Source organism: Mustela nivalis (assembly GCF_964662115.1).
Source record: "Mustela nivalis genome assembly, chromosome: 5".
NCBI classification, from domain to species: Eukaryota; Metazoa; Chordata; class Mammalia; order Carnivora; family Mustelidae; genus Mustela; species Mustela nivalis.
Genome location: NC_139024.1, coordinates 70,308,126 through 70,333,186, shown reverse-complemented (window position 1 = coordinate 70,333,186; position 25,061 = coordinate 70,308,126). Strand labels below are relative to the sequence as shown.

The window sequence follows — 25,061 nt, the reverse complement described above, 5'->3', positions numbered from 1 at the left end:
TTCTGCATTAAACCCTTAATGTTCAGTCTCCAAAGCAGGATGAAAGAGTATTATTAAATTTCTCTTGTATACGATGGACCCAACAATTCAAAATCTTATTTATATAATATCTCAAGCTATCCTGAGCAAGTTGTCAGCAGCACCAATAGAGTCACTAAACTCACACCTAAATTAAATGCATTTATACCTTCAGGGCACATTAAGTGGAGTCAACATGGTCTTCCAGAAAAAACTCCAGATCCAAAAGCTGAGTCACCTGAGTCATCTAAGCCAAGCCTTAGCATCCCATATAGAGTCTAACCTGTTTCCCTGTATGAGAAATAGGAATTGAAATATCTACCTCATAGAGATCATTTGATAAATAAATACAGAGCATATTTTCTGAGATACAGTAGGTACCTAAAACACAGTAAGTAGTGGCTACATTTTCAAACTGAAGTCCCTTAAAGGTTATGAAACCTGAGCTCCACATTTAAGAGAAATTTGAATCTGCTGGGAGAGATCATAAAGAATTAACAAAGACTACCCGATGCTGTAAGAAAAAAGGAAATGAATGAAAAAAATGAAGTCAACAGAGAACAATGTATTTCATAAAGCTTATTGCTTATTTACAGAAGCAGGGGAGCATAGAGTAGAAAGGGAATTTAAGGTTTATCTGCTTAGACACCTGCCTCAGAGCGATGAATATAAATATTCATTCCATCAACCATGCTGAGGACTTGTGAAAAGCTTACACACCCATGCCTTCCAAAAGACATATGGATAAATGGTTGTATAGATGAACAGATGCATATATGCAGAAATAAATACAAGAATACATTGACAATAATTATTGAAAGCATGGCATCCTAACAGCTTAAAGTATTGTAAGATATATTGTATCTGATGTAAATTCACAGCCAGAGAAAAACTAATAATAAACTTAGATGCTGAACTCGACCCCAAAAGATGGGGTAAGATTCATTGGTAAATAGAGAACAACAGAGAGGTAAAAAAATGGTAAGGTCATTTCAAGCTTGGGGTACAACATGAATGAAGTCTAGAAGAGAGGTCAGCATAAATGTTAAGAGAATGAAATAAGAGAGTAAGTCTTAAGTCTCTGAAACAGATAGGAACTTATACTTCATTCCACTTTTGAATCAACTTAAAAGTCAACAAAGTCTTCATTTTTTTTTTTTTTTTTTTAATTAGACTCTCCTATCTTTCCCTTACAACCCCTTCCATCTGTTGAGATACAGACTGTCACTATTCTGAGAGTCTGGGACTGTAGGTCATCTCTTCAAGTCAAATGGTATGTATTCCTCTAATTTTCCCATTAGGTATATAAATAGATTCCTAATAATATATGGTAAAACTTGGAAACAACATAGATGTCTACTATTAGGGAAATGGTTTAATAAATTTTGATGCAGCTTCACAATAGAATATGATGTATCTATAAAAAAGAATGAGAAACATTTCTATATATTACTATGGAGTGATCTCCAGAATATACTAAGTCAAAATAAAAAACTTCTAGGTTGAGAAAAGTGTGACTGTGGGCTACCATTTACCTAAGAATAAAAGGATAAACCATAAGATTCAAACAAAAAGGAGTTTACCTAGAAGGTAAACTTACCTGTGAGGTGAGAAAGAGAACAGAGAGTAAGGGCTCAAAGACAGAAGCCAGACTTAATACATCTTGGTTTTAAATCCCACTTCTGAACCACAAAAATATTTTACATGTTTACAAACAAAGTTGAATTTCAAAAAAGCAATGCCTAAAAATTGAAAATAAAATGAAACCATTAAGGCAACCCAGTATTCAGTTGGTAGCTTAACCATATGGAGAAGTATTTTCCTATGCAAGCTCAAGCACAGTAATTTTATTCTTACAGGCCTTTTGGGATATATCTCAAGGACACAAACAATTGACGAAAAGAAAAACATGTTTAAGCTGTTTTTCTAGTAAGGATACTGTTGATAGCAGGGGTAGTATTGTTATTCGGAGAATACTGGGCATTAACTGAGGATGTAACACACAAGTAATTATATGTGTTCTAATTATATCGCCTGGGGTATCTGGAGAATGACTATTCTCAGCATGGAAGAAAGAACATACAGATGTACTTCTTGCCTCGGGAAAGACTTTCAGCAATGACCAACCCATGGAAAAGGAACAGTCCTAGATTCCTGATCATAGTTACAAAAGTATGCTTTTATTTAATGGAACCACAGTCTTTTGGAGAGACAGATGATTCTAGATCTAGAGCAGAAATTGTAGCAGCTACACATGGGAAATTGTGTCTAGGCTACATCTATGAGCTAAATTCTATTTTTGCAAGAAAATTAAAATACAACAACACTAACTGCTCACTAGTGAAAGACGCTAAGGAATCAAAACAATTAACACTGAAAAATAAACACAGTTTTGAGAAACTTTTTCTTAAAATAAGTATTCAAGTTAATAAATGAATAAAATAAGAAATGAAAACATCATCTTGTCAATATTAATAAATGAATGGATCAAGCATTAATTAGCAGTGGCTGTCAATTTCACGAAAAGAAAAAGATGATCAGATATTTTGTGTCTCTTGATACATGATCACATATGAAGTGATCCTGATTAAAAAGAAAGAAAGAAAACACACTGAACCTGATAAATCTATAGTCAAACAATGTAAAAGAAACAGAAGACCATGAGGAATTATAGGGGAAGATTCTCTACAACTCAATCATCAGGTTTCTTCAACAAATAAATTTTGAGGGACAAAGAGGGAGAATAACAGATGGAGAAAGAGAGGGAAGGAGGGAGAGACTGAAAGTCTCAAAAGACATATCGACCAACTGCAATGCATAAACCTTATTTGGATCCGGATTCAAACAAATCTGAAAAAAAAAATGAAATTTGTGATACAATTTGAAATTTAAACAATGACTGGATACTGAAAGTTAAGAATTGTTAGCATTTTTTAGGTACAGTAAGGGGAATCTGGGCACATTTTTTAAAACCCCTCTTTCAGAACTACATACTGAAGTATTTATAGATGACAATATATAATTCAGAGATGTGTTTCAAAATAACACAGAATGGAGCACTGTTTGGGGGTACAGAGAGGTGAGGACTAGCCATGGATTAATGAATGTTGGGGCAAGTGGGAAAGTACTGGAAAGTTCATTACACAATTTTGTTTTGTTTTTGCAGTGTGAATTTCTACAAAATAAATAAATACATGGAATTTTTTAGAAGACTTTATTTATTTGACAGAGATACAAGGAGAGAAGGAACACAAGCAGGGAGAGTGGACTCCTGCTGAGCAGGGAGCCCGATGCGGGGCTCCATCCCAGAACCCTGGGATCATGACCTGAGCCGAAGGCAGAAGCCCAACGACTGAGCCACCCCAGGCGCCCCTAAATACATGTATTTTTTTAAAATGTAAGACATGTTTTGTAGTAACAAGAACACTCAGTACACAGAGCTTGGTTTCTAAATACTATCTGCTACTAAAACAAACCAGGGCTCCTTGAAGAAATGGATTCCCTCAAGTCAGGGAGAAGAAAAGTACAAAGCGAGCCTGGGAACATCTTCTACAAGAAAGCAAAGAAGTAAAAGAATGAAGCCATGTTAAAAGGATACAGGAACCAACCTGAAGGGCTCCCACATACAGATGTACTTAGACAAATTTTAAAGAGAAACAATAATGATTTATAAAACACTGAAAAAAGGTAGCCCTCCGTCCACAGTGATATTCAAAAACAAAAAGAGAAAAGGAAGGGCAATCAACAATTACAGAAGATTGCCAACCACCCAAAATAGAAGGAATAAGAAAATTAGGAATAAAAGAACAAGAAAATAGGAAAAAATAGGAATAAGAAATAGGATAGGAAAGAGAATAGGAAAAAAAGGAATAAGAAAATTCTCAAACACGAGTTTAATTACTACTTCAGGCAAGAATCACAAATGTATGGTGATACTAGTGGGCAATGGGTTGTTACTGACGATTAGAATATCCGCCCAGTCCTAAGGATCACAAATCAGTATTAACTGCACAGAGGGAAAGTTATCTTTCTAACAGGGATATCTGGTGAACATCTCCCTAACTGAGAGGTCAAATTTCCATCACCAATAAAGGGGCCGTGTGACTCCATGACCCTCTTCTGATGATGCAATCAGACATCAACCTTATCTTGCAGCAGTTTGGCCAAAAATGTGTAGCTTGAATCCAGTCATGAGGAACAAAGTCAGAAATTTGATTTCCACTCTTCAAAATATTAAAGAAAAAGCAGGGGATGTGATCTAAATTCAAGGAAACCAGAAAGATAAGAACTCAAATGCAACATTGGACCCCTATTTGAATTCCAGATGGGCCTGGAGAAGATGGAAGCTACACACGACAATATTGTGGCAAATGGGAACATTTTAATAGACCATATGTAAAATATAATTATTGTTTTGGTGTTCAATTTCTTAAGTATTATAGCAATGTTCGTATGTCTTTGCTAAGCTTAAAACAAAACAAAACAAAAAAATAGAAAAAGTTGGGAAAACGTGCCTGGCTAGCCCAGTGGGTAGACCACGGGACTCTAGTAGGTCATGAGTTTAAACCCCATATTGGGCACAAGGCTTACTTTAAAAAAAAAACATAGTGAGTGGTGCCTGCGTGACTCAGTTGAGTGTCCAACTTCTGGTTTCAGCTCAGGTCATGATTTCAGGACCGGGAAATGAAGCCCCACCCATGGCTCTGAGCTCAGCAGGGAATCTGCTTGAGTTTCTCTCTCCTCCCTCTCCCTCTGCCTTCCCTCCACATTCTAATAAATCAATCAGTCTTTTTTAAAAAAGTGAGTATGTAGCTGACAACACAACATATAAACAGATAGATGCAGGAGGAGAAAAGCAAAGGTTGTAAAATATTCATTGTTAAATGGGTCTACGTGACCCCTGCAGGGGTGTTTGCTGTACTCTTCTTCCAGCTTCTCTGTGGATCTGAAATTTCCAAAATAAAAAGCTGATGAGTGAAATCTGAATAGTGTACTACGTACAGATAATGGAGCATCACAGTCTTTGCTCTTCTGGGCCTTCTCCTTGGAACTCTCTTTCTGATTGACGGCTTGCTCTGCAAACGATACATCCAGGTTGATATCGGTTTCAGAGGCAGGTGCCTCTTCAGCAACCAGGGGTATCAGCTCTTTTTTACCCACAACTAGGCTAGATGCCTGGTCTGGGACAACAAAAAACAAAAAAAACAAAAACAAAAAGGTTCAATTAATATATTTTATTTCTTTTTTTTACTTCTTTACTTCTTTAAATCAACTACATAAAAACCTTTGGGGAAGATACTATTTACTATGGTCAATAATTAGTGGTTATTTTAAAGGCAAACATTTACCCCAAGAATCCTACCAATGGTGGATGGAGGATATAGGAGGTATAGAAGCCATAGTTCAATTATGGAATCTGTCTGTGAGGTCACAGTGCTTAAATTGGGTGAAAGTCCAACATGGATAGATGATCTCAAACTCTGAATGAGAAGCCTCACAAAAATTTAGTAGACTTAATTGTTGTTTTATTTTACAATGGGAGATTAAAAAAAAAAAAAAAGGTGGGGAGAGAGGATTTCAAGGAAGTTAGTTTTACTCTCTCTTAGAACTAGTAATACACCATTTCATTTTCTCACAGGGAAATACATTATTGGAATAGACTTCTTCCACACCCTGTGTTTCTTTTCTGGAATGTTATTTACCTATCAGAGGAAGAATTCCAAAATAAGAGTCAGTGCCAAACACTTGCCACAGAGGGAGTCGGGTCTGGAAGTACCTGGTACAGGAACCAATAGGTTTTGTACCCAATTATATCAAAGACTATTGAGGTTCTCACAACTATAAACCTAGTCAAATAAATTCTGGATATTTACATCAACATTTCAAAGGTATATAATAAGTTCAACATTTTTTGTCTGTTGTTAATCTTCTAGGAAAGAATTAACCCTGGAAGTCTTTGTTGCCTAAAACATTAGCTTTAGAGCTTTGGAGAAAATAGTTCTAATTGACACAATTTGTTAATAAGTTTTTGGTTTAAACATAACTCACATTAGAAAAACCTTGGAACCAATGACAGGATTACTGGGTTTTTGTTGTTGTTGTTTTTCTCATTGCAGACTTTTAATTCATGGTGAGCAGCTCTGAATTACAAAATAAACTTACATAGTGCATTTACACACTTCTGCACTAACACAGCAAGGTGCTAGAAGGTCAAGTTATTTTAAAAATTCAATAAAGGCATGCCATATATGTGTATATGTGTGTGTGAGTGTGTGTGTGTGTTATTAACACTGCTTCCTTCAGAAAAATCTGTTTATAGTCATTTAAATTTTAAAAATATGTTTCTGTTTCACCCAATAGAAAATTAGGAATAAACATAACTCTAGCCTCATTAATTCTGTTTGATAAGCAGGGCAGGCTTCTGGGCATGTGACTGACTTGTGAAGTCTCAGGCCTCAACCCTCCTGGGTTTAACACTCTGCTGTTGCCACCTTGGAATCTGAACAAGAAGTCCCACATTTTCAGTTTTCACTGGGCCCTGCAGACTACCTCAGTGGCCTGGTAGCATCTCCTAGTTAAGAGTAAGTAAACACATACCAATGTCAATTCCAAAAATAAGAATAAATGTGATGCTCCTTGATGGTAATTACCTACTGCTGCCATCTTTGGCACATTTGTATATTATTTATGTTGCTATTCCAATAGCCTGTGACATTTCTTTTAATTAGAATAACTAAACCATTTTACAATTAATTTTTAAAGTATTAACTTAAATGTCAAAGCGCAATTTTAGTTTTTCTTCTCCACCACCTTCCACTGCTGTATGTTTTACTGTGAATATGTATGTTGGTTTCCTAGGAAACCAGTCTGAGGGGGGGAAAAATGATTAGCCATTTTCTTAAATTAGAAGCTACCTTTCCAGAAGTAGTGTGTTTATGGACAAGAATTTTAAAACTACTCTTTTTTCTCCCTCAATACTGCCATATCACCACTGCTCCACATAGAAAATATCCTGTGTTGGTTGCTGGAGGGGAGGGGTAGAGGGGTGGTATGTGGTATGGTATGTGCTGTAATGAGGACTGGATATCATAGAAGACTGATGAATCACAGACCTGGGACCCTGTTTAAAAAAAAAAAAAAAAGCTCTGTGCTAATTTCAAAGCTGAGTAGAGAAATTATAATTAAGGTAAAATATATTTACAATATATGAATTTCCTCCCAACTGTGGCAAATATTTAAAACAAAAATCAAAAAACCTAGAGTATAAAAGCCTGAGTTCAAATGGTAGATCAAGTAAAGGTAGACAGTAGGAAAAAGAGTTTCATTTGTAGGCACTGCTGCAAGAAACAGATGGTGAACTGACTAATAAAAATATCTATGAATCAATGATCTACTCTCATAGAGAAAAGTTAACAGAGAATTCTGACATAAACCTTTCGACTCTTAAAGTCCTTAAGTGTAAATAGCATAACTTCTTTATTCTCCTTTGGTTTTGAGTGAACAATAGCCCTGGGTTATAAATATTTTACACAACTCCTTAGAGTTTTTCAACTGTTCAAAATATTCCAAAGTGCCTTTATTTTTATTTTATTTTTTTAGTGCCTTTATTTTTAAAAAGAATTATCCCTCATTCACTGAAATCAAGAAATCAAGAGAAAATAAGTAAATATACATACTAAGATGAAAATTTGAAAAATTATTTGGGTATTATTAATGTTTCTAATTGTATGTATAAAAACAGTGGGCCATTGGCATAGAGTTTTATAATTTAATAAAAAGAATAGTACTTAGCCAATTAATTAATTTGAAATGGGACAACCCTTACAACATTAAGACTTCTATGACTTTTTCATGAGAATAAATCTCTTTCATTGAACATATATAAAAACCCAAGTGTAGGAAACAGACATAGCCATGTCTGTGTCCATACACATACATGCACACGATTATTTACTTATTTCTAAAGGCAAGGGTACAGGAGAGAAGTTCTTAGAAAAGCATGGTAGGAAAAATAGAGATACTGATGTTCCAAGACTCCAAGACATCCCATGTAATCTTGGACTAACCCGATAGTGAGGAGAAGGCAGGAAACACTTCCTAGTCCTCCCCAAGTCTGCCTTACACTCCTCCCCTACTACCTCTAATCCCAATACAACACTATGAATGGCATGGGCACTCCAGGTGCCAGGTCTGAAGATCATAAACGAAACAAAAGGACAAGTCCCTGAGCCAACATCTGGCAAACACAGACCACCTCTGTTAACAGTTTTTAAATAACACAGTACAGATTAAATTTTTAAGCTTCACTTGGAATACTTTTTTTTTTTTTGCAAATAAGGGAGAAAGCTAAAAATTCTTTCTTGATTAAGTGCTAATGAAGTCTTAATACTTGTTTTCACCCATGCCATGAATTTCTAATTCGTTTCAGAAATAACAGGTATAGAAGAGGAAAAAGTATGATAAGAATGATAAGAAATTGGGTGGGGTTATGGACATTGGGGAGGGTATGTGCTTTGGTGAGTGCTGTGAAGTGTGTAAACCTGGTGATTCACAGACCTGTACCCCTGGGGATAAAAATATATGTTTATAAAAAATTTAAGAATTAAAAAAAAAAAGAAAAAGGAATGATAAGGAATTGCTCCCAAAATTATTTTTTAAGTTTTTATAAACTTTCTAAAAAAGAATCCACTTATGAATTAAGAACTTATCGATTTCAGGGCGCCTGGGTGGCTCATTGGGTTAAGCCTCTGCCTTCAGCTCAGGTCATGATCCCAGAGTCCTGGGATTGAGCCCCACATGGGGCTCTCTGCTCAGCAGGGAGCCTGCTTTCTCCTTCTCTCTCTCTGCCTCCCTCTCTACCTACTTATGATCTCTGTCTGTCAAATAAATAAATAAAATCTTTAAAAAAAAAAAAAAAAAGAACTTAGCGATTTCAGAATGAAACTCCAAATTCTTTGGCTCCACTCAGTAGATGTATGGCCTTGGGAAAGGCACTTAATATCTCTAAATCTCCATATCCTCATCTGTAAAATGGGTTCAGAACAGTATCTACTATGCGGAGTTCTTGAGTAAATTAAATTAGGTAAAATAAACATCTTCACAAAGTACCTGGCACATGGTAAACAGTTGGGGAAATTGATTAGGCATAGAGATGTTTATACAGAGATGCACAAACATTTAAAAAAAAAAATCAAAGGCCCACTATATTTCCAGCCTTATGTAATTATCTACTTGGGAACTTTGTATTAGAATTTTAATAAAATTTGCTTCCGAGAATCAAAGGTGAATGTTTTAAAAGGTTGTATCTGCTTGTTATGCTAATAAACAGGAAAATACAAGAGAACAGGTCCAACATACCATCTTTTCCTTGATATTTATTTTCATTTGTTCTGACTGACTGTGTGTCGATGCCATCTGGAACCTAAAGATAGAAAGTGGGCCAGTGAGTCATCTCCAACTCACAACCGGAGAAATGGTATTGTACATAATTCCATTACCAGCCTTCGGAGTATAAGAAACATACTCAGAATTGTAACCACCACAGAAAAAAAAAAGTACTATATTTATAATCAACAAACGATCATCCAACAAATATTAGGTTGCCCCCAATTTGTAGAGACATAATACTAACCCCTATAAAGAACATGAAAAACACTAAGAGTCTTTGCCATGGGTGTGTCTGGGTGGCTCACTGGGTTAACTGGCTGACTCCTGATTTCAGCTCACGTGTTATCTCAGGGTCCTGGGGTCAAGCCTAACTTCAGGCTGTCAGGCTCTGTGGTCAGCGGGGAATCTGCTTGGGGATTCTTACTCTCCCTCCGCCCCTTTCCCCACACTCTAATAAGTCTTTTTTTAAAAAAAAAAGTTTCCTTGCCATCAAGCACACCACTATTTAGTTGAGTGGTAACGACAAACTTAAAAAAACTGCTAATATCTAGTAACAGAGTAGATAAAGAAATTGTGGTCTATCCATACAATGAAATATTATTCAGCAATAAAAAGAACTGAAGTACTGATACAAACTGTAATGTGGATGAACCTTGAAAACACTAGACTAAGTAAAAGGAACCAATCACAAGACAGGATTCCTTCTCTACAGAATGTCCAGGATAAGCAACTGAGATAGAGATATAAAGTAGACTAGTGGTTGCTTAGGGGTGAGGAGGGCAATACATGAATGACTGCTAATGGGTTTCTTTGGGGAATAATGAAAAAGTGCTAAAACTGACTGAGGTGATAGTTATAAATCTGTGAATATACCAAAAATCGCCGAACTATAGATTTTAAATGGGTGAATTAGATGGTATTTGGATTATATTTTGATAATGCTGTTATAAAACAAAATTGCAAGTTGACATGTAGGAAATAAAATAAAAATTCTTCAAATTAAAAAAAAAAAGCCACTAATAAATGTGAGCTAAATTAAAACTAAATTACCAAGCAGGTAATATGAGCTCAGATAGTCAAAGAAACTCTTTTTTGAAGGGGTTGGGGCAGTGACACCTGAAAATAAAATTGTAGACCTCCAAGGGTTTATAGATACAGGAGAACATGGCTGGCTCCCCTCGCCAGGAAGTGCGGCCAGGTAATACTTCCTCCTTCCAAGTAAGTCTTCAGAAGGAATTCAGGAATCAGGAAAGTCAGTCTAGTTCAATCATACACAGAGGTAAGTTTGAAAGAATTATTTTTTAAATAATCACTCTATTGGATTTTCATCTCCAGTCAAATGAAGTGTTTGAAAGGATGACAAAAGCCTTCATTTCACCTCATGCCATTGACCAGGAAGGACTCTCCCCTTCACCGGCAGCCTACGAAGAGTCTAGAAAAGCATGAGCCCACTGGTGCAGCTCGTAGAGGACAGTGTATAGTGACTACTCAATCACAAAAGTGGCATGAGGGTCGTGATGCTACTTCAGCTCCCCTCAAGACAGAGCAAATACCGTCCTCCTCTCTCTGCCCACAAGCCTGTGGAAGGCCAGCCCTCCACAGCACAATGAACACAGTGAGCAGAGCTAATCTTCCATACGAACACGTATTTTGGAGCATGTGGTCAGAACTTCTCCTTAGCAAATGAAGATACCAGTGCTGACAGTATTCCTTTCTGTATAATATTAGCTCATGTCAGCAAGGGCTTTGTGAGGAAGCATTTTATTTTATTTTTTTAAGATTTTATTTATGTATTTAACAGACAGAGATCACAAGTAGGCAGATAGGCAGGCAGAGAGAGGAGGAAGCAGGCTCCCCGATAAGCAGAGAGCCCGATGCGGTGCTAGATCCCAGGACCCTGGAATCATGACCTGAGCTGAAGGCAGAGGCTTTAACCCACTGAGCCACCCAGGCACCCTGTGAGGAAGCATTTTAAAATGGAAGAGCCAAATGTGTACTTCTTTGAGAACAGAAGAACTGCAAGTGAAGATGTCTGGCCCCTGTTTCCTTGAGGAATGGGAGACATATCTCTAATGGGTGGCAGTGTTCTGATTAAAGGCATGCAGTGTACGCAAATTAACGTGATTTTAATTTACTTGTGCTGTTTCTCTCTTAATGGTGCCATCAGATGATACAATCCGCCCATTACCTAGGAATCAAACCATGTGACTTAGATATTACTGAGAATTTGCTGTAAACTGCTGCTTCTAGCCGTGAGTAGCAACATCCTCTTGGAGACTGGCAGGAATCCCACAGCAGACATTTTACTTAGACTCAGTTCTCTCCTCCTCCCCCTTTTTGCTTCCTCTTAACTCCCTTAGGGAGGGTTCTTTAATTGGGAAGGAAATGTCATAATACTGTATTTCCTTACCATTCATTTTCCTACATCTGGAAACCTAGTCCAGTCCTTCAACCCCAGTGGCTGTCCCAAATAACCACTGGGTGGTATGCAAGTGTTTAACTGCCTCACAGCAGTGAGAGACCTGCCTCGAGCAATCCAGTGACCCCAAAACTCCTATCAAATAGACTGGAGTTGATCCAAAATTGCCTATGCAAACAGAGTAGCAATCTGAAGCCATTAAGGATTTCTCAGAAGAATAAAATGATTACAGAAAGAAAATCTCTACATGGCAGAAAGATACTTTAAATACAAGGTAGTTTTCTTTTTTAAGAATCATATGATTTTTGGTACCCTTCATTTGTAGTATAAATAGGATATCTTGTTCAGATAACTTAATATCAGAATCATATAGGGAAACCCAAATACAACAGGACACGCAGTGGTTAAAGGCACCTACTTCGAAGTCACACAGATTTGGGTTTACTATCTACGGGACATTGAGCAAGTTACTTAAAGTCTATGAGCCTCAGCCGTAGACTGGAAATGGTAATACCTCACTCGCAGGACAGCTGTAAGGATTAAATGAAATAAGCAAGCAAAGTAGTTAGCACAGTAAGTGTTCAGTTGTGGTGGCAGGAATTAGTACTACTATCGTCACCGTTCAAGATTCCTTTTGTTTGTTCTCATTCCAAAACCCTCCTGGATCTTCTAGGCCAGGACTATTCAGTACACCTGAGAATAATCCAGAATGTAAATCCAATTTAACCTTAAGAATATCACTTAATTCAGCTAACTTTTTTTTTAGAAGATTTTTCTGATAAAGGAAGAGATGATATTAATTTACATTTTGTGTAAGCTCCTTGCGTCCTCATAGATGAGTACAAAACAACCCACCAAGGGGTTGTTCTAAGCAACCGAGGTCTCTCACTTTCACCATGCCCGCCCTGTTATCTCTTCATCCATCAGCCCCACAGTCTCCTCATGGATTCCAACAGCTTCCATTATAAATTAATCATCCTGACAAATATTTACTCAAATCTCCTACATGCTAGGCACTATGTTAAGGACTCGACACAAAGGGGAAGTTATTTCATATTTCAGGGTTCCTGCTTTCTAATTATACTGCAGTTAGCTCCCTCACCAACCCCCCCCCCACACACACACACATACACACATACACATGCACACATACTTCAGTTCATCCCCAAATGAGTCTCAGGAAAGGCAAATATTCAAACAGGAGTTAATAACTAAGGAAGAATCCCTTGCCTCCTACTTTTCTGTAGTAGTCAGGACAACTAACACAAGGATTATCACACTGAATTTTAACTTGTTTAATTTTCTGCCCCAACAGTGTAACTTCTAGAAGACAGGGACTAGGTTTCTCTCGATCCCTGCCAGCACGGAGCTTTAGTGCGTGGTATAGGAGTGCTCATTAAGTTTTTAATTATCTGAATTAAAATGGATTGGTCTAACCGGCTCAAAGCCTTTATTCCTTTGCTTTAACATCAAAAAACAAAACAAAAAAAAAACCTACTTTTTCTTTTGACTCTCTCTGTTGAGCAAATATGTCTCTGACGTCAGGAATCTGGTACTGTTTGTTTTTTTTCCTCAAGGTCTGGGAGACTGTCTCTACTCGTTTCTGAACAGCAGCGGCCTGGGTCCGAGTCAGTGTTGACAAAAACACCATGCTTTCTTGGGAATCCCCAGCAGACTCTCCGAAGAGATCGGACAAACCAGCTTCCTTAAGCCACTCTTCTTCCAGTTCTCCCTCTAAAGGCAGTAGAGAAAAATGGGGTTTAAAAATCACAAGATATGAAAACTTTCACATTTCTTAAGCTTTCCAAACATGCTTGCTGACATCCTTCTACTGAAGTCAAAATGCAGTGCTAAGAATCATTATCTGAAATTGGACAACAGCCATCAACTCCAGCCACAAAGATATCAAATTTTAGATCCATTTCGTGTATACTCAATTAAAAGTTTTAAATGACTTCACAAGTGATTAACCTCTATAACATCCCTGCTGATTAACCAGGGCAAGATAGTACTGCTCCCTTTCTAGAGATGAGCAAGCAATGAAAAGATAACTTACTTCCATCAAGTTACAGAAGGAAGTCAATGCTGGAGATACCCATTAAAGCCTTGTTTCTTGGCTTAAATTCAGCACTGCCCTAGAGTCCAACAGTAATTGATGGAAAGGCCTGTTTTCTCTGTTCACTGTAGCTGACATGGACTGTTGCAAAGAAGTAAAGAGTATCTAGACATCAGGGGCTAATCAATTTCAAATTAAGTTTTTAATGCCCATAGTAAGCATATCAGATTCACATTTTTTACAAATTAAAAAAGAAAAGCACACTATTTTAAACAAAAAAAATATAGCTTATTATAGGAAACTAATTACATAATAATTCAAAACACTGAAAGCAGAAAGTAAACAGTAAAGCAAATATTATATAAGATCTATGAAAATTACAGAAAAAGAGAAAGATAACAAGAATAGATTCCCTCCAAGCACTAAGTTTATAGAGGAAAGTGAAACACCTATGACCTGAGACCTCAAAGACCTTCATCTACACACCACTTCTCCAGGTTGATAGCCATGTGACTTTGGACAAGTCACTCGGCCTCTCTGTTCTCCATCTGCAACATAAAGAATAACTGTCCTGGCTGCCGTGTAACCTTGAACGAGAGAACGTTCCAAGGGAAGAGCTTTGCGGAGCTCTATTACAGCCTGTATATCCTTCCACATTGTATAAACTCCTTGAGGGCAGAAGTCTAGTATATCCTCAGTTTTAAGAAACATAAGGTAGTGTCAGGTATTCTGCACGCTGGGTAATAAAAACTGTTTACGGACAATAAAAAGCCAGCCATTATTATGAATACGATTAAGGTAGAATGCCGTATACATGTATGAAAACAACCTGCTGGGCGGGGGTAGAAAAAAAGCAGATATTGACATGCTAGGTAAAGAAAACAAGATCTAAATACAGAGGCACTTGACCCATTAAAAAGTAGAGGTAAAATTCAAACCATTTAAAGTCAAACAAAAGGCATGGGCCTTCTTTATAATCACATTATGAATAACAATCTATAAATTCATTTTATTCTTGGAAAATTATGAAATAGATAATGACACACAGCTATGTATCAGACCTGAATGCTATTTTATGGGGAATATTTTCTCCTTATTCAGCAGACCACAGCTACACTGCTTCCATCCTGAAACTCTGAGAACGAGCATTTGGGCCATGCACTGATTATCACAAGTAAGCTCAACTTTACAGGAAAATTAGAAAGACTCAGAGTAAAATGAAGAACCCAAACAAAAGAATGATTTGACTATAATTTTGTAAATCTAAGAGACATTAAATTATCTTGACAAAGTCCCAAAAGTTCATTTTTGCTTTTGTGTCAGAGACAACCCATGGAATGGGAGAAGATATTTGCAAATGACGCTACAGACAAAGGGCTGATATCCAAGATCTATACTGAACTCCTCAAACTCATACCCAAAAAAGATAATCACATCAAAAAATGGGCAGAAAACATGAGCAGACACTTCTCCAAAGAAGACATGCAAATGGCTAACAGACACATGAAAAAATGTTCATCATCACTAGCTACCAGGGAGATTCAAATCAAAACCACATTGAGATACAACCTTATGCCAGTTAGAATGGCCAAAATTAATAAGACAGGAAACAACAAGTGTTGGAGAGGATCTGGAGAAAGGGGAACCCTCTTACACTGTTGGTGGGAATGCAAGTTGGTGCAGCCACTTTGGAAAACAGTGTGGAGATTCCTTAAGAAATTCAAAATAGAGCTACCCTATGACCCTGCAATTGTACTACTGGGTATTTACCTCAAACATACAGATGCAATAAAAAGAAAGGCCATATGTACCCCAATGTTCATAGCTGCAGTGGCAACAATCGCCAAACTGTGGAAAGAGCCAAGATGCCCTTCAATAGACAATGGATAGAGAAGATATGGTTCATATATACAAGGGAATATTACGCCTCCATCAGAAAAGATGAATACCCAACTTTTGTATCAACATGGACGGGTCTGGAGGAGATTATGCTAAGTGAAGTAAATCAAGCAGAGAAAGTCAATTATCATATGGTTTCACTTATTTGCAGAGCATAAGGAATAACATGGAGGACGTTAGGAGAAGGAAAGGAAAAGTGAGTTGGGGGAAATCAGAGGGGGAGATGAACCATGAGAGACTGTGGACTCTGAGAAACAAACCAAGGGTTTTGGAAGGGAGGGGCGTGGGGAGATGGGTGACCATGGTGGTGGGTATTAAGTAGGGCACGGATTGCACAGAGCACTGGGTGTTCTGCATAAACAATAAATCTTGGAACACCGAAAAAATGAAATAAAATTGAGAAAAAAAAAAAGAAACATTGAATTAAGAAACATCTCCAATTTTTCTTTTTAAAGTATTATTGGTATTTTTTTTTTAAAGAAATGTCACAGCAAGGGGAAAAAAAATCTATGTATGTAGATTCTCTTTAAGAGTTCAGTGCTAAGTCATTTACATAAGAAGTCCTCTGCTGAAAAGGAGATCAGTATTAGTGGGTTAATAGGCACTGACTCTTTTTTTGGGCATGCTGATCAACTGACACCCCAAAAACATACTTACAAACATATGGGTGGCACAAGGCAGAGAAAGAAAGATAAAATGGGATGCCTAATTGGCTTGGTCAGTAGAGCAGGCAACTCTTGATCTCAGGGTCGTGAGTTCAAGCCCCATGCCGAGCATGGAGCCTACTTAAAATAAAAAAAATTTTTTTTTTAAATTTTTTTAAGAAGAAAGCAAATATAATAGATGCCAGAATTGGTCATCAAAAATTTAATGACTGCTTGAATTTACGAAATTGAAAAAAAAAGTATAAATTTTAAGGGGGAAAAATGTTTTATATGTTTCTTCTATAATACCAAATATAGTAATAGAGATTGTGGGAAATATAGGTAGAAAGAAACTGGAGACAATTTATGGAACAAACAGAAGAAAAAAGCAAATATGGAGGCTGAAAATGCTAATGGCATACACTGTCCAAATCTATACCCACAGGCTAGCTGGCTAAATCTGCAGCATTATATCCAGTCTGGGGTACAAAATGACCAGGGCTGAGAAAGGTCCAAAAACCACCAGAGGGACTGGTAGGCAAATCTTCTTTTCCTTCTGGAAGGACATGGTGAGGAACAAGATAAGCATCTTCAAACATTTGCAAGGTTATCCCATAAAAACAGAACTGGCTTGTTCTGATCTTCCAAAAGCCAAAATGTCCAAGGTAGAGGATGAGAGATTGTGAATCAATGAGATAAAGTACATCAAGACAACTCAAGGCGACTGACCAACAGAAAAACAGCATCACTGCAAAGTAGTGAGATTTCCAGTCACATTTATACTCACTAGAGAACAATCAACCTTGTGGCTAGAATACCACAGAATGAAGGTTAGATCACTTCAAAGACCAAGTCGAATCCTAGGGGGTCTATGAAACGGTAAGTCTAGCCAACAAGATTCTAGCATCTCTCAGACCATGTGAATTTATTTACTCATGCTACATAAACGTGGCTGCTGCATCTATAGATCTGTTGCAAACAAGTAACTTACAAGTTGAAACAACTCGCATTATCTTATTTTGGTTGTCCTTTCTTTAATTTTTGTTGAGGCTACCGTCCTCTTTATCCCCATGTAGCATCTCCCAGAAACATGCACACAAACCAAATTTTATTTTAGTTACTACCATCAGGTTCTTTGACAACGACCACTTCTTGATCTTGTCTGTTTTCACTTGATTTCTTGATATTTTCTATTTCCATCCAATAGGGCTCCATAGATAGTTCATCCAAAGAATCCTGAGAGCTTGATCGGTCAAATGGTGGTTTTTCGCGAACTTTGGTGATTTCCTGGTTCATGGTGTACTGACCATATTTGCGGCTGTAAATTCAAAAGGAGACATGGTTCATTTTAATATATGAGGAAGTAGTACAAATTCTAAGACATCAGGGTACTGACTTAACAATTTGGAAACTCCATAAGTTCCCCTTAATAAAACCAAAGAGATATGTATTTTGAAGCTATTTACCTAGAGATACCAATAATTATAATATGCCTGCAGAATGAACAAAAATTTTCACTGGCCAAAAAAAAAAAATAGCAGTGTGATAAACCGTTTTTCCTTTCTATTTCATGTAAATTATTTTAAGATTTCTTTAAACCTATAACTCTTCTTAGAAAGCAACTGGTTAAATCTTGATTAGAGCCCATTAGTTAATTGAGATTTTTTTAATACAGCATTTATATTTGTCATTTATATCTACAAACAAACTCAGTGAGCCCTTACATAACAAATATCTGCAATCAATAAATGAAATACTATTTGAATTTCTTTTTATTTTTGGAACCAAAACATAAATAGGAGAATGTCATATTACATTTGCTGTTATATCCTACTATAGAAAGCGACTCTTAACCTTTATTTGAAAATGTGCCCAAAGCTGATATGTATTTTAAAATATGGCAAAACATTATCGGGAGAAAACATTTATGGAAATTCTGAATAAATAGCTAGGAATTACCTCTTAAATACTGATCTCAAATACTATCTGTGAAGAAAAGGATAAATTGAATAAGTGAAAGTATTTTTATGACTTGAAGTTAACTATATTTTTTATAAGTCACATCCCAAATACTAAAATGAATGAAAAGATGCTATAATAAATAAGCTTATATATATGTATGTGTGTGTGTGTGTGTGTGTGTGTGTGTGTGTAAAATCCCCATATACAATAGAAATACTAAATTTTTGTTCTAATCCTTTTTTATATTGAGATGGGGAGCCTATTTAAAAAAAGAAAATTTTGAGTATGGCACTTCCTCTTTGTATTCAATTTCTTTTTTTAAGATTTTATTTATTTATTTGACAGACAGAGATCACAAGTAGGCAGAGAAGCAGGCAGAGAGAGAGGAGGAAGCAGGCTCCCTGCTGAGCATAGAGCCTGATGTGGGGCTCCATCCCAGAACCCTGGGATCATGACCTGAGTGAGCCGAAGGCAGAGGCTTTAATCCACTGAGCCACACAGGCACACACACCCCCCTTTTTTAAAAATATAATCTGAAAGGCGTCTGAGTGGCTCAGTTAGTTAAGCATCTGCCTTCAGTTCAGGTCATGATCCCAAGGCCCGGAGACTGAGGCCCATACGGGGCTCCCTGCTCACCAGGGAAGTCTCCTCCCTCTCTCTTTGCCCTCCCTGCTCCTCTTCTCTCTCTCTCAAATACATAAATATTTTTTTTTTAAAGAAAATATAATTTGAGTGGGGACAATAATCAGGGAACTAGAGTTTTGTTATTCTAATTTCAAATTGCTCTTTTATCTCCCAGGAGGATGTTAGGAAATAATACTCTGCTACACGGGTTTTCCTACTACGCATATAAAAATAAAAAATACCATAAAACAACATTCTTTAATACTATGTGAACATTTTCCACATTCAAACTGGCCTTTCCCATAATTATTTAAAACAGAAGGATTTAATACTACATAACGGAGAGGGTCACTAAATTTTGGTCATTTCTACCTGTTTAATTCCAACTGGTTTCTTAGAGAAAGCAAAACACTTGCTTGTTGCTACAAATGAATACAATATAACTGACTACTGAACTGTAATATGCTAACAGGCCGGTTTTGTTCCTTTGAAGATGGTTCTCTCTGCCCTACTTAAGAACTTTAATAATGCAGGTTGCAAGAGTGAACAATCGCTCTATCTCCCCCCGTAGAAGTCTAGGGTGGTGATGGGTTGGCGTTAGGAGTAGGGCCAGCAGGAGGAAGTCTAAACATATTAGTGTGTTTCTCTTTCCTTCAGTCTCCATTGTCCATTGTTTGCCTCCCCCATCCCTTAATTCAAGGGACACTTCCTCCCTCCCTACCCAAACCATCCTGTTTACATCCCTATATCCCATCCTGGTCCTTTGGCCTTGCCCCACTGGTCACCCCTTCAGCGTCGTCATTTTAGAGACTCTTAAATTAGACTCTTAATTTATCAGACTTAATAAATTAGACTCTTAGACTCTTAAATTAAAATGTGAATGGGAAAGCTATCTCTCTCTTAAAAACAAAAACTTCAGGGGTGGCTGGGTGGCTCTGTGGGTTAAAGCCTCTGCCTTCAGCTCAGGTCATGATCTCAGGGTCCTGGGATCAAGCCCCACATCAGGCTCTGTGCTCAGCAGGAGGCCTGCTTCCTCCTCTCTCTCTCAGCCTGCCTCTCTGCCTACTTGTGATCTCTGTCTGTCAAATAAATAAATAAAATCTTAAAAAAAAAAAAAACTTTACAAAAAGAACATAAATTTTATTTTTATTCCTGTGATAGCAGCTCAACCTATCCACACGTCCTATTCCTTAATCCTGCTTTACCAGGATCGTTAAACTAATTGACAGAATGTCTACCAGATTCATTTTTGGTTTATTTTGTTTCAACTATGTAGATGCCCCATCCTTGTTTTTGTCTTCTTTCCCATTATAATATAAGACTGTGGTCGACCTAATTCCTATCTCCTGCAACCCTCAATTCCGTGGGCAACCACAATAAATACTGTGGAATGTGTGAAGTGTAATGACCAATGCCAAATAATTTGGTTTATCTGTTCACAGAAAAGAGGTGCAGTTGAACTAAAAGTACATTAAGCTTCTCACTTCTGAAGGAATGTGTTTATTCTGGCAAGAATTTTCCAGTAAATTTCCATTAAGATAGCATGTGCAGAAAAATGCAAGGGCATTGAGCAACAGCATTGTTACGTAAATATACCTTCTATATCAAGCCCTGCTTTCAAAACAGGCAGAAAGCAAAAACCTAATCGCCTAGTGCTAATGAATAGACTCAATATTTTTACTTTAATAAGATTCAAAGCTGAATAGGTTTTTTATAATAACCTGATGATACAGAGTCATGGAATGGAGGATTTTTTTTTCTTTTTTGGATCATTGGTAAATGTTGGAAGAAAATGTTTTCTTTTTTAAACATTAAGAGTATGGGGTTGGAGAGAGGAGGCAAGCATTCAGTGGTAGACTGCCCTCCTTAGCATGCCATAGATGTTACATTTTCTCTAAAAATGTAGCTGAACGTTTTAAAATTACAGTTTACATCAATAAACCGGTTGTGTCACTTCTTTTCTTAGAATGTACTCTACTTTTGAAGTCCAGACAGACAATGGCTAAAAGTGTGGCTCTTCTTAAAACTGTCCTGGTTCAAAGCCCGTTAGCTCATTCCTTTCTTCTGTTTCTAGGACTACGTTATCTGATACCACATCCATTCTCCAAACTGGGTTCAAGATCATAAAGTAACATCTGCTAGACATAATGAAGTGCAGAGCAGAAATATTTTTACATTTCCAAAAGACCCAAGCCAACACGTGGTGCTGAAATTAAAGAAACACGCAGTTTGTACCACAGGCAACTACCAATCACCCTCTCCTGACTTACTGGCAAACAACTGTGCTATGTTAGTCTTTCTTCCTTACTTGCCCTCCAGAATCCCACGTGCCAATCATCCTACGGCCACTCTTCAGAGACTCTCACATTTCTCACCTTTGACAGCTCTAACCATAGAACCAGACACCGTCATCTGAAAGAAGTGGCTTCCAGCAGGCTGCAAACTTGTGCCCTGTGCTGCGAGCATCCCCACAAGTCACAATATTTTCGCCATGTCTTTTTTTCCTGGGTACTAACATTATTAGCTAACTGACACTTACGGGCCTGCGCGGAACGAATGTCCCGTCTTTTTCCTCTTGCTCGCATGTTCTTACACTGGGTTTATAAAAAGTGGGGTTTTGTTCTATTTTCCTGAAGTATATTTTTCTGTGATATTTTTCCCCCCGTCAGTGAATTTCAAACATAGCGCTACTATTCCTGCCTCTTTTTTATTTTGTCATAGAGAATGTTAAATTGGTCTGACACAGTTTGTTCTTTTTGGGGAGGTGGACAGTGCCATCCATTAGACTGTGGTCTGCCGGAAAAAAAAAAAAACAGGCTGATTGATGATTAATCCTAGGACCAGTGCAGGAAAATGACACACAGTTCTATGGGGCTGGGAGTCTTAAGTACCAATGACCCAGGTTCTACTTAACTATCTCTATGATTTTGGAAAATCATGTGACTTTTCTAACCCAGACTTTTCCTACCCATAGAATGTGAAGAACACCAGTAGCCTTGACTGCTATGTGTCGTGAGTTACCAAGTGAGAATTCCTCCCGAAACGCCTCCTAGGTAACCATGAAGAGGGCTTGCAACCTAGTACCACTGTTAACATGTAAAACCGCTACCTATAAATAACCACCCCTCCCATAGTTTAATAAGGTCACCTTTGCCCTTACTTCTAAGGTTCAGAAAAATTACTTAATCTTTAGGACAGAAATTCTTGAACGTACTGGTCTCAGGACTCTTTTATACACTTACAAATTTTCGAGGACCTGCTAGGAGCTTCTGTTTTTATAGGTTATGTCTAATGAGGTGTACACTATTAGCTATTAAAGTTGGAAAGAATAAGTAAAATACTAATTCATTTAATGAGAATAATCAACATCTTAACATAAATAACTTCTGGGAGGTGGGGGGAGAAAACTATTTTACATACAAAAAAAAAAGTAGTGAGATGAGTGGTATTGTTTTATATTTTTTGAAACTGTCTTTAATGTCAGGCTTAATAGAAGACATCTGGATTCTCACATCTGCTCCTGCAGTCAATCTTTTGTGATACTGTGCATCACGTAGTCTCTGGGAAACTCCACTGTGTTCTCACGAGAGAATGAGATTGAAAAAGGCCAATACAGTCTTTGTGTTATTATGAAAGCAGTTCTGATCTCCTAAACCCCTAAAAGCGTCTTGAAACCCCCAGGTGTTCCAGGACCACACTTTGAAAACCACCGTTCTAGGATTTCTCAAAAACAACACCTAATGGATCTCAAAAAGCACTTTTCAATTCTATGGGCAATGCTCCAGAAAGCCTTACTGAAAGAAAGAGCCATGCTTTCCTGGTGACTCTTGACCTACCTCTTTGTTTATTTTAGTTTAGTTTTACAGCCTTTCATCAAAACTGGGACTTAGTCCAATGATATAACCATATTTAATTTATATTTCAATGACAAAAAATAGAACATCATTTAAAAACCCCTGCCTTGCCAAAGTCTTTCATCATTTGCTTTTATTTATCATGTATAAGGGGCAGAAATTCTAAGCTTCCCTCTGCACCAGTGCATTTGAAAATGTGCATTTACCTTAACACTCCTTTGTCATCCAAACCTTTTCCTCAACCATCTCAAGGCAAATTTATTTGAAACTAGGATGTTTCTTTGAACTCATATTTAATTATGTGGTCCAATCTCTACTTTCCGCACACACACCCCCCACGCCATCAAGAGTCCTGTTGCTACACCCATCCGTCTGTGTCCTGTTCTGACCCTTCCAGAGACATTTTTATGGCCCAAAGTCTGCTTTCTTCAAGTCCTTTGATGCTAGGATTCAGTTGTGTTTGTTTGACTTCCTTACAAGATCCTCTCTAAAAGAACTACACTTTCTTTCATGTTCCTTATCCCAACATTCATTTCCAATGCACAGAAAGAAGTGACTGCATTGGGAGACACAAAACAGAAGAGTAAGGTTTATTTTTGTTCCATTTCTTGTTCTGTTTTGAATGCACCAAAAACAACAATAAAAGTTCTTACACCATAACTTACCATTAACCATAATGACCAGGATATTTTAGATAAAGCCATATTTATTGAAGTATAAACTTTAGAATATTAACGGACCCTAGGGATTTAGACCTATCCCATCATTTTCTAGAGGAGGTAATGAGGCCCCAGGGTAAAATTTTCCCCAAAGTCACCGAGTAAAGTGACAGTAGAGCCAAGATTAGTGTCCTTAGTGTCCTTACTTCTTCTTCGGTAGTCATTTTATTATAGCCAAATAGAACAGAGAATTTACTTTTTTTTTTTTTTTTTTGCATCAGGCGCTCCAATCTTCCTCTTTGTACAGCACACAGCAAAACCCAAAAGTGATCATGTTGCCACAGTCTATAATTAACATTTTTAAACGACCAGTGTACTTATATAGAGAAAAAAAAAGCATTTAACAATCAAACCATCTCTCTTTAAAACCAAGAGACATCTTTGCCAAGGCACTTGCTAGAATATGCTTTGTGTCACTCTGGGATGTGACTTCAAGTACACCTGTTTTTAAAGCACTCTGTTTTGAAGAAGTTGGAAAATTTTCAAAAATGTTTAACTCACTGTGCTTCTCCATTTATATTATCTCTGGGTTAAAAAAAAAATACAAAAAGAAAACGAAAACCCTGTTTCTACTGTGTGGATTTTTCTTTCAAGGGGCCAGTGGCATTAAAGAAGTAATCACTGCCATCAGGAGATGGTGAAGCTATTAATACTCTGTAATGGCCGTGTCCATCAGAATACACTGAATTTGAATGACTATGAAGAGCTGCAGCCTATGAATGACCCAAGTCATTTTTTACCCTAGGACGTGAATGCCTACTATTGTTTAGCTGAAGCAGTAATTATTAGAAGTGGTGCTGATATCCAGGAAGAAAGAATACTGATTATGCCCAAAGGCAGTAAGAAGTTGATTAGAAAGCACTACCCCATGACCTCTCCCCACACCCAGGCAGCCTTCAGAACCCAAGGGATCCCACATCTCTTCTACCCATCCCAACTGCTATAGTTTTAATAATCTATTGAAGTCAAATTTCAGATTTCAAGTAAATTTACTTTTCCCCTTTGTATATATTACCCCTTTCCTTTGGAGGGGGAGTGGGGTTAAAATTCATCATTATTTCTTTCAGCATTCTTTTTCTTTAAACAGAGGAGTCGGTATCTGTACAGCACATTTTAGTCTCCACAGAGCACCCTGCACATTCCAAGACACAGCAAAACAAGGAGTGAAAGGCACGGATTACCCTCTATTGACACAACGTTGCCTAAGCAGAGCTGAGGAGAGAAGCCCCCTCAGGCACCCTGTGAAGAGCTTAGTTTTCAGAACTTGGCTTTATCACTTTTACAGAAAACTAGGGCAAAACCAACTCATGCGCGAACCATGCTAAAGGAACAGGGATACAGGCGGCTGCCACCAGCCCGTCTGGTGGAAAGGAGTGAAGACACAGGAGCGAAAGGCTTGTGGGAAGGTCAGGGGTCAGCCAAGGCATATAGGAAGAACCCCTTTGGTTTCTCCGTACAGACACGGGCAGGGTACACAAA

At 37.5% G+C, this 25,061-nt stretch overlaps 1 protein-coding gene across 13 annotated transcripts in view; it reads right to left on the bottom strand.

Annotated features, from left to right (window-relative positions):
- The window catches only part of ARHGAP18 (Rho GTPase activating protein 18), a 283,705-nt gene that overhangs the window by 131,485 nt on the left and 127,159 nt on the right, over positions 1-25,061 (bottom strand). For all 13 annotated transcript variants that reach the window (XR_014311936.1, XR_014311937.1, XR_014311938.1 and 10 more), the window contains exons 2-5: positions 17,548-17,741; positions 13,323-13,558; positions 9,376-9,439; positions 5,020-5,198 (exon numbers count right to left, since the gene is read on the bottom strand). Coding sequence is in view for 8 of the 13 variants with exons in the window: in XM_082731212.1 (XP_082587338.1) it covers positions 5,020-5,198; positions 9,376-9,439; positions 13,323-13,558; positions 17,548-17,741 (673 nt within the window). In the remaining 5 variants the exon portion in view is untranslated. The remainder of the gene's footprint in view (positions 1-5,019; positions 5,199-9,375; positions 9,440-13,322; positions 13,559-17,547; positions 17,742-25,061) is intronic.